The sequence below is a fragment of the Bicyclus anynana genome, chromosome 7 (assembly GCF_947172395.1).
Source record: "Bicyclus anynana chromosome 7, ilBicAnyn1.1, whole genome shotgun sequence".
NCBI lineage: Eukaryota > Metazoa > Arthropoda > Insecta > Lepidoptera > Nymphalidae > Bicyclus > Bicyclus anynana.
This window is the reverse complement of record NC_069089.1, coordinates 10,635,562-10,648,423: the sequence shown is the minus strand read 5'-3', so window position 1 is coordinate 10,648,423 and position 12,862 is coordinate 10,635,562. Positions and strand designations below refer to the sequence as shown.

The window sequence follows — 12,862 nt, the reverse complement described above, 5'->3', positions numbered from 1 at the left end:
CAGAATCGATGTTTCATTGTTGTAATCGTTTTCGTCGTGTAAGGAGCTCCCTAAAAATACCGGTTTGTGTAGTTAAATGGCATAAAAACGGCCAAAAACTTGTAGTTTAGTAAAAGATGGAGTAACGTTTCATTTGAAAGTATTTAAACCTTAAATTTATCAAATTTTTAATAAAAACAATTTATAAAAAGAATCGATTCTTTTGACGAAACAGCCAAACATCGATCAGTAATCGATAATTCTATGTATTTAATCTGTGGATAGTCTAAGCAATGTCACAGTAAATATGCAAGCACTAGTTTGACTTCATACTAGAGGTCGAAACGCGAGCTATACCTCAATTTCAATTTCAACTTACTAGTTAAATAGATTTTATTAATTAGAAATAAGGCTAACTCACTAACATACTAAACTTAAAACAGATACACTAACAATATACAAAATAGAAAAAAAAATTAAAAATGTTACTCTTATTAATTGAAAAACTTGTTTAATGTAATAATGTAAGGAATAATAAAGGCTTTGAAATTGAGAAAAACATAAGGGATTAAAGGGCTAATATAATCTATGGAACCCTACACTGCGCGTGACCTACGTGGCGTTGACCGGTTTTTTAATATTTGGTCACGTAGTGTGGAGGTAATACCTAGATGGCATCACCAAAATAAACATATGAATACGACCTATCCTTCAAGGTCATTGATTAGTATCAGCCTTATTTAAATCTACCAATCAAAAAATAACACGCATTTTATTGATCACTTCCTATTTTACTACAATTTACAAAATATTTTATTTGTTTACATAAAAAAAGTATATTTACAATCACAAAACTAAATGGAAATACAAAGTTGGCAAATGTAATTAAAATGCTGGAGACAGGCAGCCCTATCACATGTTTACGTACCGCGCGCTGTAAGTATTTATTTCAAAAATACGGCCGAGTATACTGCTTGTATATATTTTTACTGTGCACAATGTGTTTGTTAGTGTGTGTAAAAATTACGCGTGTGTGTATTGCTAGTCAAATTTATAGTTGTGTGTAGTGTACGGACACAGAATATACTTAATGGTGTTAAATGTTTTCGATGTGTGAGTTTACCTCGTCCCCCTCAAAAAATGACAGACTTTTTGGAGTTCACTCCTTAAGAATCGATTTTTATATATAAGGCGCCCGGTATGAGAAAAATCCGAGGGGTAAAACCAACTGAACTAACGAAAAAGTGTCACGTTTTTGGTGCGCACCTTTAGTGCGCAACTTTCTAATTTAGCTGTGAGTGTCTTGAGACGTACATAGGGTATGCTGTATAGGCGACTATACCTATATACTATATGTTATTGGGCTTATTTGTTTAATGATTATATCATTGTAAGAGTAAAATATATAATGTGAAGAATATTATAAAGTCTATTAGTTATTTTACAATTCTATACATTTAGTCTTCTTTAACATAAGTATTACTAAAGCCCTACTCGATGTGCACTGTTTACCAACAAAAAAAAGTGTGTATGTTAAAAAAAACAAAAAGTTAGCTCGAAGCACGTCTCAATACTCGCGCCTTATAAGTGAAAGGTGCGCAACCGAGGTGCAGCAGGCCGCGGCGTGCGCACCCGCCTACAGCGTGCACATGGGTGCGATGTGCAAGTTGTTGGCGGCACAGCGCACGGTGAAAGGTGCGTAGAATAGGTTGCGCACAAAAATCGTAACGCATGTCATTTCATAACTTATTGGAATTTACTCCTTAACAATCGATTTTTCATTTATACCCCTCGGTACGTTTTTTGTGCGCAACCTATTCTGCGCACCTTTCACCGTACGTAGCCGCCATAGCGTGCACATGCCTAGCGCGTCCGCACGCACGTGCACGCTGTTGGCGGAGCGCTGCACCTCGGTTGCGCACCTTTCACTTTTCAGGCGTTGCTATTGAAAAGAGTAAACTCCATTCGTGCGACGGAGCTGACACACTTTTTTTTGTTGGTGAATTTGGGTGCGAACCGCGTCCAGTTATTAATGATCTAAGACTAGGCATGATAGTTGATAAGCAGTATCCACAGTTTATTAGTGAATAGATACTAGCAGTATCTTTTTAGCCGTTTGTGACTAGCAGTCATTTGTGGTCTGTGACATGCAGTATCTATTAATCTGTGGGATGAATATTCTTTGGTTGCCGTGACGTCTGTCTGTGGTTGACACTTGACAGTCTAGTCTATAGTGATCTGTGCTTGACAGAAGTAAGAAATTGACAGAAATGAAACATTCTATTTCATTTCATTAGATTTTCACAGATCATATTATTATTTTATTGTTGGAATTTGGAAAACTGAAAATGTGTCATTTTAATGTTGCTTTATTTTCCTTTGTAAATATAGCAACAAGTTTCAAATTTTGTTCTAACTAAAAGTAATTCTGGTTGGTATTAAGAAGGTGTGTGCAATTTACTAACAAAATAGTTTTACGTTGTGATTTTTGCTGTTGTGCGTTAGCAATTTATAACTATTGGCCGTGTTGAAGTCGCTCAGTGCAATGAGTTTTTATGAGTAGAAGCGTGGTTATGCTCGAAACATGCCCTCGACGTCGCGATCGCGAGGCCATGGGCGCGGGCTGGACAGCGCGCCACGGACCCAAGTCATAGCACCCATGTCGGAGCGGCAGCAACTGGCTCTGGTGATGCAAATCTCATCCCAGGATGCCCCTCCAGGTGATAAGCCGCATTATACAACTACATTTAAGGAACTTTATGTCAGACATCCCTTCCCGCCTTTTTTATGTACAGCCGCTCCGACTCCTGGAGAAGAAAGAAAACGGAGCAGACAACAGCGCAATGAACGCGGGGAGACACCTCTACATGTGGCAGCCATTAGAGGTGACCATAACCAGGTGAAGAAGTATCTTGACCAGGGCCAGGATCCAGATGTACCAGACTTTGCTGGTATGTATAGATTATCTTCATCATACATTTGCTTATGACTGATTAGCCATACAGGAATAAATATACTTAATAATATTGTGATACAAATACAGGAATTGCTAGTAACAGTTCAGAAATGCTGCTTGTTAAACCATTAGAAGATTAATGCCCAGCAATGGTTGTCCACCAGCTGATTATGATGACGACGGCCCTTCAATGCTTCTCCAATATGAGTTAATGATCTTGGTGCGCTAATGTTTGAGTCTATAACAATCATTCTCAGGTGAAAATTACCATATCATTGTTAACAAATAATTCATCTGCTTATAGTTATTTTACTGAACTGAAATAAACCCAGAAAGAGAAAAAAAATTTGGATTAGTGTTTCAAAAAGTTAATAAAATATGTTTACAGAAGTGTTTGTTTGCAAAATAATAATAATAATAAATAATAAAAACATTTATTCAGCGAAAAATATATACTATTATATGTAAATAGAATACTATTTAAGGCCAGATTTTATACTAAAACCCAATGTGAGACCAAGAAAAGCTCTTTATTGATTATTTTTTTAATTTCTTGAAATAATATGAATGTTATGAGAAATGAATATCTTAGCAATCCATGAATTTGCAGTGTGGGTGCGGGGTATATTATTAATTTACATAATATTTTATATAAATAAAGTAGTATTCAATATAGTGTTAATCCATTCTCAAGGAATTCCTTAACCCTGCATCCATTGGTCACAAGTCCTAGCTCTCTCTACCATGGGATGGACCTGGCACCCACATGTTGAATCCATGGATTGCTAAGATATTTGTTTCCTGTCATCTGCAAATGCAAATAAACCCAAATATATATACCTGATGCTCTGCGGTTTCACCTGTGTAGTACCTGTTTCCATGAAAATATAAATAATGTGGCTTTTAATGGTAAAAATATTTTCCAAATTGATTCAGTAGATCCAGATATCCCTACAATACCATAAACTTTACCTCTTTATAATATTAGAATAAATAGAAAATATATTAAATATATATTTTTATATGTATATGCACGCAATAGACACAGCCAAGAGGTTGATAAATAATGTAAATGTTGATAAATACTTGAACAGGTTGGACGGCTCTCCACGAAGCATGTAGTTATGGTTGGTTGGAGGTTGTGACAGTTCTTGTTGAAAGTGGCGCTAATGTCAATGCAAAAGGTCTGGATGATGACACACCACTACATGATGCAGTGACATCTGGTAATCTCCAGTTGGTCAAATATCTCATTGAACATGGTGCTAATCCATTTGTTAAGAACACCAAAGGGAAGGCACCATCGGATTATGCAACACAACATATTTTGGAATATCTAAATGGTAAGATTTGTATATCTATTTATACTATCAGATGCCCCATGGTTCTTATCTTGTGGGAATATGGGAATAAAATATAGCCAATGTGGATTAGTGAAGTTGTAGCATTCTATTTGTAAAAGAATTTCAAAATTGGTACAAACATTACTTATTTATAATATAAGTAGAGAGAAAGAGAGAGAGAGAGAGAGTGGCTGTTTGATGTACATATTGCTGAAACTTGAGAACAGCTATGGATATGAATAATTTATTTTTATTTTGTTTGCTCATATACATAAATCAAAATTTACAAAAATGGGCTTGGAAAAAAATATTAGGATATTCATTGTTGACAATCGACAATGGCAATCTAGCCGTTAAAAATTTTATTGTTTTTTTTTTTCAATGATCATTTGATACTATAGATAGTATGTTATGTGCCTACAAAATCACCGCAAAAACTGATCCAAATTTAGTTACTTCGCTGAGTGCACACATGCACAATTTTGTATTCAATTCAATATTTTATTTATATATATATATATATATATATATAGTTTTTACAATTCCTAAACACAAAACTCAATATTATAAACAATATTTAGGTATTATGTATAATATTATGTTGGGTTTTTTTTATATGAAATCAACCAATTTTAGAAGGCAGGTTCCAATCCACACAAACCTTACTCTGAGATATTCAACTTTGAAGTTTATAACGTTTTTCTCTGGCTTTGTGATACTATAAGTTGTGTTTTTAATTTTATCTAATTCAATGGGTACTAAACTAATTTATGTACATGTATTTAGTGCATGAATTGCACTAGTTTAGTAGATATTCAAGAAGACGTGCGTCTGGATCATTATTACATAATAAATTTATATATAGATTTAGCCATGTAGGCTGCATAAATAAAAATGTAATAATGTTCCAAAATATAACAAAAAAAACCATTATCTTTGTTCAGTTTAAAAAAAAAAATATGCAAATCGTCTTCTCCGACGTCTAAATAAACACCTATAAATCGTTTTTAAACATTCAGTTCTTTGTAGCCTTAAAGAAAGTTCTCAAGAAAAAAGAATGTATAGTCTTTTTTGATTAACATTTCTGTTACACATTAAGTTTTAGAAACTGCTACATAATAGATACCCTCTGGTATACTACTGATAAATATCTGATTTTCTGAAGGAACTGTAAGTTCGAGTAGTTGTAGACGGCTGCTCATCTGACTTATTGGATGTCAATGCTGGTGTACCTCTGGAATCTGTTCTCTCTGTTACATTTTTGTGTTGCATATTCTATGACCTACCTAAACCTGGTATTCTGGGTATTCAGACGGCAACACAGGTATTCAGACAGCATCAAAGAGTTACAATTCTAGCTTATTTGAATCATTATAGCAAAAAAAATTAACACCTGTTAGGGCAATTAAAAGAATGCAAAAATGATTTTAATAGCTTGAAACACTAATGAATTTTATAAAATGGGTTTCGACATGTCAGCCTGTGGGTTGGTATAAACGGATTTTCGTCAATAACAAACAGAGTTCTGAGTCTTCGATATGTTAAAATATACCCTATTTGGAGTACACTTTATATAGAAAGTAGTCCATGGCAGGTTATATATTATATGTATAAAAACAGCATAGATATTGTTTAAACAATATAAATCAATATGTCCCGTACCAAAAGGTTTCTGATTTTAAATAGCATAAAAAACCTGGCTTAAAAAAGAAATCATCAAATTCTGAGAATCTGAGTTATTCAGAACTTCCGAAAGTTGCTTGTTTTATGTAGTCATACATTTTACGTTTTTTTTTAATATAAGTTTTAAACGTAATGAATTTTCTATACTAATATTATTAATGCGAAAGTATGTCTTTTCACGGCTAAATGGCTGAACCGATTAAAAATTATGACAAATGAGTCTTTGAGCAGAACAAAGGTAATTTTTATCCCTAAAATAAAAAGAGAAGGTTGTGAAATAGGGGTTGAAAGTTTGTATGAAAGTGATAGCGTCAGCGATAACGTTAGCGATAGCGATAATAGAGTTTGAATTTTAATTTTTTTTTAATATTTTGTAATTTTCTTACTTGATGTATAAAGCTGAAATTTGGCAGAGATCTTTTATAGTAAGTAGGTATCCACTAAGAATGGATTTTGTGATAGGGTTGGATTAAAAAGGTGTCCGATAGTTTAATATAAAAATCTATTATTAATGAATACGATTATCAAACCTATTACACAGACGCATCATTGTACTGAATATAGAATCGCCTTGTCTTATTTTATTGCTGCTGAGCTAACGGACGCCCGCGACTTCGTCCGCGGAAACATGATGTGAACTTTTACCCCCTATTTCACGCTCTTCTACTAATATTTTCGCATGCTTTAAATATAATAAAGAGTCCACTAAAAACATACTTTCAATCCCTGTTTCACTACCTTCAATTTAATTTACGCGACTAAAAGTATACTTTCTTTGTATTATGGTCTCAAATCGTGCCAAGTTTCATTTGAATTCATTCAGTAGTTTTAGCGTAGACAAAAGATTAGTATAAGCTTCAGTATTGATTAAATAATGCCCTGCAACTAAAATTTTCAATCTTCAATATATAGTTACAGTTTACGAGTACCTAATTATAAGTATAGATAGGCTTGCGCTTGACTACAATCAAGCCTGGTGGAAAGCAATGATTTAGTAATTACACGAATTGTAAGTAAGCGTTAAGAAAAACAAATGCCGAAAGTGCATTTACCATAGATTTACGATTCGGTACAAGTACATTTACACATCTTCGCATCTCGGCAGAGTTCATCATTCTTTCATTTTAAGAAAATAATGTAATACGCTGTAGATGAATCTATTACTTTCTCTGTCTACGGTGTAGGGTGTAATCAATATTTTCTGTCTACACTCTATGGTTTGCGTGGTGTGTGCAGTACTATAATACGCCCACTGCCCCACCCACTCGTCTCTCGTATCGTAACGCCGCCCACAGACGGTCAAGTAATCTATAATAATGTTAAACCAGCTGCTTAGCTTAGTTTTGATGTACCCCTATGTTTTACTCTGATTTATGTATTCACGCTGCTTTTTATTTCCTATAATGTTTGTAACCGACTTCAAAAAAGGAGGAGGTTTCTCAATTCGACCGTATATATTATATTTGAGTGCGCAAGCAACCGATGGTCTGGGTCCAGCTGGCCTATTCAGTATTTTGGTCTTTATCAATCTATTAAAATAAACATCAAATTAATTGACAAAATGTCATTTACCTACTGTGTGATATATACCAGTAAGCACCTGACGACATTTTTACCTAGAATCTCAATTTCGTTTAACATGTCAACTAGCACACGTCAAAGATAGTGAATTAGTCTATAGATCCAGAGTGAGGAACCTACTCACAATACGCGCCGTCTTAAGAATTACTGCCTCCTGTGCCAACCCTCGATCCAATAGTCAAGTGAAAGTTTATAAGGTCTTGGTCGAAGCTTTTCGCTTTATGATCTTTGACTAAAACGGCTATCGGAAAAATAACAGCCAAAGGTTTGAGTGACAGACAATCTTCAGCCTTTCGATCCATTAAATTATATAATATGGTACTTGCCTGCAGTACTAAAACAAGAAGATATTTTGCGTAAAGACAGTTAAGATGCTTAGACAATTGTATCACATTTTTATTTGTGAAAATAATCCTTTAATTGTAATATTTTCATAAAACAAAATTGTATTTAACCGACTTCAAAAAGAAGGAGGTTTTCAAGTATATTAATTATATAAAATATAAAATTAGGTATATTAACATTTATTATGTATGTACATCGATTACTCGAAGACGCCTAAACCGATTTGAAAAATTCTTTTTTGTTTTAAAAGGTATAATTATGTCTCTCCCCATGTGGTCATGTCAGGAAATGATGATGGAAACCTAGAGAAATTAAAGGGAACTTTCAAAAATTATATAAATGACCAGTGTGTTCGTATTTTTATTTTTTTATTTTTTGAGTATTTTTAAGCCAACTGAATCAAGGTTTAATTAATTTGTGTTGATGAGAAGTTTCCACTTAGATGTGTTGTGATTGTCATTAGAGGTCTGGTTATAAAGACCAAGGTGAATTAATGGATTTCCTTAACGGTTTACAGTAGCTACCTTGTTTTTGGACTTGATTAATTTGTATTGATGAAAACTTACACCTAGATGGGTTGTGATTTCCATAAGGGGTCTGGTAAAGACAAAGGACAGTTAAGAGAACTCCTCGTCGGATTAGGAGTTTTCGAATTTAAAGGAGGGGGGGGGGGGTTGTTTGTAGGGTAGTAGTATAACTTATTACAAATAGTATTATTAGGGTATAACAAAAGGTTTATAATTAGATTAAATTCCAAAATTTGGCAAACAAATAACTTTTTTTATAACTAAACAAATTATTTTTCAACAAACGTCAACAGTCAAACTTGGCCAAAACCCTTAAACGTTCATCTTTTGGTGCCACTACCTATAATCGAAAGTTACGACTCTGTACGATCGGTGTCCAATTTTTTAGTTGGACAGACATACCTGTTCTATACTCGGCCGATTTAGTCGGCCAACTAAAAGTTGTAAGTGAGCGGGGGCTTTTACTTTTCGTTATGCTAGCCACTCAGCGTCCAATAAGCCCGCGATCTACATGATAACATGCAGATCGCGAGCAACACGCGATCAGTTCTATCGGACGTTCTTCCGTTAGCGCTGCAGGCACGTGGATTTATTGGATGGTGAGTTGCTAGTATTAATGGTAATGCGCTATGACCGCTCCGCTTCGTATCTGTCAAAATCAAATTGTCAATGTAGTAATCTCTATGGTCGAAGTCTGATGTACTGAACAATTCTAATTTTATAGATCGGTGATAAAATTGTTAACTCTCATTAATATTATCCAAAGTGTGCAGTGTCGTGAAATGCAAAGAAAAACTGTCGGCAACAATAAAGGGGAGTTGTGTTTATTTGTCTTTTTTATGTATTTGCTTGTAATTTATATTGCACACCCTATTACCTAAACCTATAACTCCATTCGTGCTGTGACCATTTTGTGAAACACCATTTTAATTATATCTCAATTGACGTGACAATGTTATTGATTTTGCGAGAAAATGTTAAAGTATTTGTGAAACTGTAATACTTGAGGTAATAGGCAACGTGTATTTGTATAGCAATACGTTTCATTTGCCATTGAATCAAATTTCAAATCATACTAATGCGCTACGCGGCTACGTGATACAATTACTTATGTTAATTTTTAACTATAACATGAATAAAGTGTATTTTAATATAAATTCATAATTCTTACAATTCAGTGGATTATCACTGTGCTATGAACCTAACCTTTATTGATGTTAATTATATATTATGATAATTATGATAGTTTCAACTTAACTAAGTACTAGTTGAGTTGTTGGGTGGTATACTCAAATTTCATTTATTTTAAATAGGCTTGTAAACTACAGCACTTTTGAAACATCAAGTTATTTGTAAAGACTACTGGTTTGGAAGGCAATTTCTGCTGAAAAGAGTTGCTCTTTTGAAAAATAAATCATACAATATTACAATAATTTACAATTATTAACATCATTAAAAGTTTAATACACTAACAGATGCGATCAAGCTTCGCTTTGACTTATGTATGTTATAAATCTATACATAAACAACTACAACTTTTATTGACATGCTTGTACTACCTGTGCAAATAAATACAGTAAAAGCCCATTATTCAAAGGGGGAAACATTCTCTGAATGTGTAGCAAATACAGAAACCGTGAATATGGAATGGTATTTTATATGGGATTATAAGGGATATGTTCTTGGATGACAAAATAAATAACAATTATATAAAGAAAAAACAATTAATTGAAGTTAATGATTAACTATTATCCTCGGTCTTAGACAATGGATTGAAGAATTTTGAAATTTTTCTTGCTTCACATTTTTAAAGCTCTATTCAGAGTGATTTTAAGAAGTGGCATTCTTAAACCATCCATTTGCAATTTCGGCAATAGGTCTTTGCAAGTTAAAGTTTTAATTTGCAGATTTTACGTATTAATCCGCGAATATTGAAAACATATTTAAAGGAAGCGTGAATAAGTAGCTTTACTGTAAGCCTCAATAGCTGAACAGTAAGGGCGGTTAGACTCATCACCAAGGGGTGGGGGTTCGATCCCCACCCCATTGGACCACTGTTGTACCCACTCTTAATACAGTCATTCCCGAAGGAGGGGAATGGGAATATCGGTTAAATTTAAAAAGATATGGCAAATAAGAAAATTAATAATAATGAATAGGATTGGAATTGGTGGTGCATTTATTCACTTCAGCTCATTAGAGCTGATATTTCATTACTATTCTTTACCTGAATGGGATTGTAGATAAGGATTTATTTAAAAAAAAAATCCTTTCTTTATATCTCTTCCCTAATTTCATCATAGACTGCCCATATTTGGTTCACTGTTGAACATGTCTCCTCTCGGAATGACAGGAGTTAGGCCATAGTCTGCCACACTGGCCAAATGCAGATTGGCAGACTTCACACACATAAATTTAAGAAAATTCTCAGGTATGCAGGTTTCCTCATGATGTTTTTCCTTCACCGTTTGAGACATGTGATATTTAATTTCTTAAAAAGCACATAACTGAAAAGTTGGGAGGTGAATGCCCCTGACCAGACCAGAGGTTGATATGACCTTAAGGTTTAACACATAATTCATTTTAATTTATAACAATATTATGACCAGCAGTGTCTGATACAGATAATCCAAAAGCTGCCCCAACTGGTCGTGCAAGGGACGACGGCAACAAGAAAGGCAATGCTAGTTCCAACAGTGACACTAGCAAAAGAAGCAACATGGAGAGCCTAGGGCAGGGAGAGCATTTAGAGGGGAAGGAAGCTACTCCACAAGAGAAACGTAATGCTGAGAACAAAGATGGTAAATATGTATTTTCCTCTTCTTTAAGTCTATGCAGGTCAGCTAAAATTATTTTCTCAAACATGCTTGGAAATTTGAGCATTATTTTGACAACTTTCTTCAAAATAAATCGAACATGCTATATTGTTCGAGCAGCGGCCGGCAATAGTTGTATGAAAATCCATATCTGTTGTGTTTAGCGGCTATGTAAAATCATATTTTTCGTGGAATTTAAAAATCCAACAATCTTCTAATCTGCAAAATGGCGACCAAATAGGTAACTTATCAAAGTTTCAATTTAAATTTCGAACTGGCTTGCACATAGAAAGCTGTTTAGTGAAAATAAATAGCTTTAGCGCATAAAAAGAACATTGATATTAGTTGTTCGTCAACTTCGTCATTGGTTTTAAATACTTTTGTATTTGACAAAATGAGTTGAAGTGAAGACAATGAGTGTGATGAAATTATTATACATTCATTAACTGTATTTTCAAATAAAAGTTCTGAATTGTACTTCTTAGTTTAATTTCCGCGCAATATTCGAGAAAAGTACTATACAAGCCTTGGCCGCAACTAGGCATTGATGGACTTACGTATGACGCCTCGGCCCCTCAGCCGTTTATTATGATTACCACTTCTAGATCTCCTTCAATCACTTCAAATACTGGTTCCTGTTGTGTAGAATTTTATAATAGGTCTTTATCTTCTTCTTCTTTCCTGGGCCTCCCACCACCCATAATAAATATCTCTGCGGGAGAACAGGCTAATTGTTTTATAACCATTATTCATTATTATAGATGGAGCCCAGTTAAGTAGTGGTGTAGTATCCTCTACCCAAGATGATTTGGCTCCTATTGCTGGTAGTAAGAAGTCCTATATAGAAGATAGCCAAGAAGCAGAGCCAGCAGAAGATGAGACATCAAAACGGAAGAAGAGGAAAGATAATGAAGATAAGGAACTAATGGGCAAGCCGGCACCAGTAGCCCGGGGCAGTACAGGACGGTAAATATTTAATATCTAACAATTCAAATTAAACTAAATATCATTATTTTATATACATTGTAGTAATATACATTCACAATTATTACCCTCAACCCTTCAAAAGCTTCACAATAATAAGCTGTAAAGTTAGGAATTACCACATCTTCCTTAATACATGCAAATGAAAGCTAGTAAAATCTAAAAAAAAATAAGCCTAAAAATAAGTATTTGTTAACTTTTGTTACATTTAAACACTGTCAATGTAAACCAATATTTGAATTTATTTAAATGTAAATATTACACACAGTTGACCTATGGCATACATTTTTGTGTCATATTTATTTATCTTTTAAAAACTAAAGTTATTAAATAAAAAATAGAAATGTTATTAACCTAATTTGTGGAACTTTTATTGTGATATTTTCAATGTTGTTAAATGTTTTTTGTTGCTTTGTTTTATTGAGATTTTAATTTAGTATTTCTTTAATTTTGCTTGCTTTTTTTCTAATTTGAAGGAGGTTAAAACAGTATACAGCAAGTAAAACATTTTCTCAGTGTAAAACAGGAGGGGAGGATTTGGGGATGCACTTCGCTAGGGGACATAATTGGATGCTATAAAACATAGTACCTAATTGTGTCCCATATGTAATATAATAATTAGTGAACTCGCCATCCTCACAAAAACGT

General features: G+C 33.9%; 1 protein-coding gene across 4 annotated transcripts in view; it reads left to right on the top strand.

The window, feature by feature from the left end:
* The first annotated feature begins 2,245 nt into the window (after nucleotides 1–2,245).
* Nucleotides 2,246–12,862, top strand: part of LOC112048587 (ankyrin repeat domain-containing protein 12) — a 31,780-nt gene continuing 21,163 nt past the window's right edge. For 2 of the 4 annotated variants that reach the window (XM_024086183.2, XM_052882497.1), the window contains exons 1-5: nucleotides 2,249–2,699; nucleotides 2,775–2,930; nucleotides 4,030–4,278; nucleotides 11,039–11,215; nucleotides 11,992–12,196. In XM_024086183.2, coding sequence (XP_023941951.2) covers nucleotides 2,564–2,699; nucleotides 2,775–2,930; nucleotides 4,030–4,278; nucleotides 11,039–11,215; nucleotides 11,992–12,196 — 923 coding nt within the window. In that variant the 5' untranslated portion in view covers nucleotides 2,249–2,563. Of the gene's footprint in view, nucleotides 2,700–2,774; nucleotides 2,931–4,029; nucleotides 4,279–9,397; nucleotides 9,423–11,038; nucleotides 11,216–11,991; nucleotides 12,197–12,862 lie in introns of those variants that run through there. The other 2 variants (XM_052882496.1, XM_052882498.1) reach the window with 2 other exon arrangements.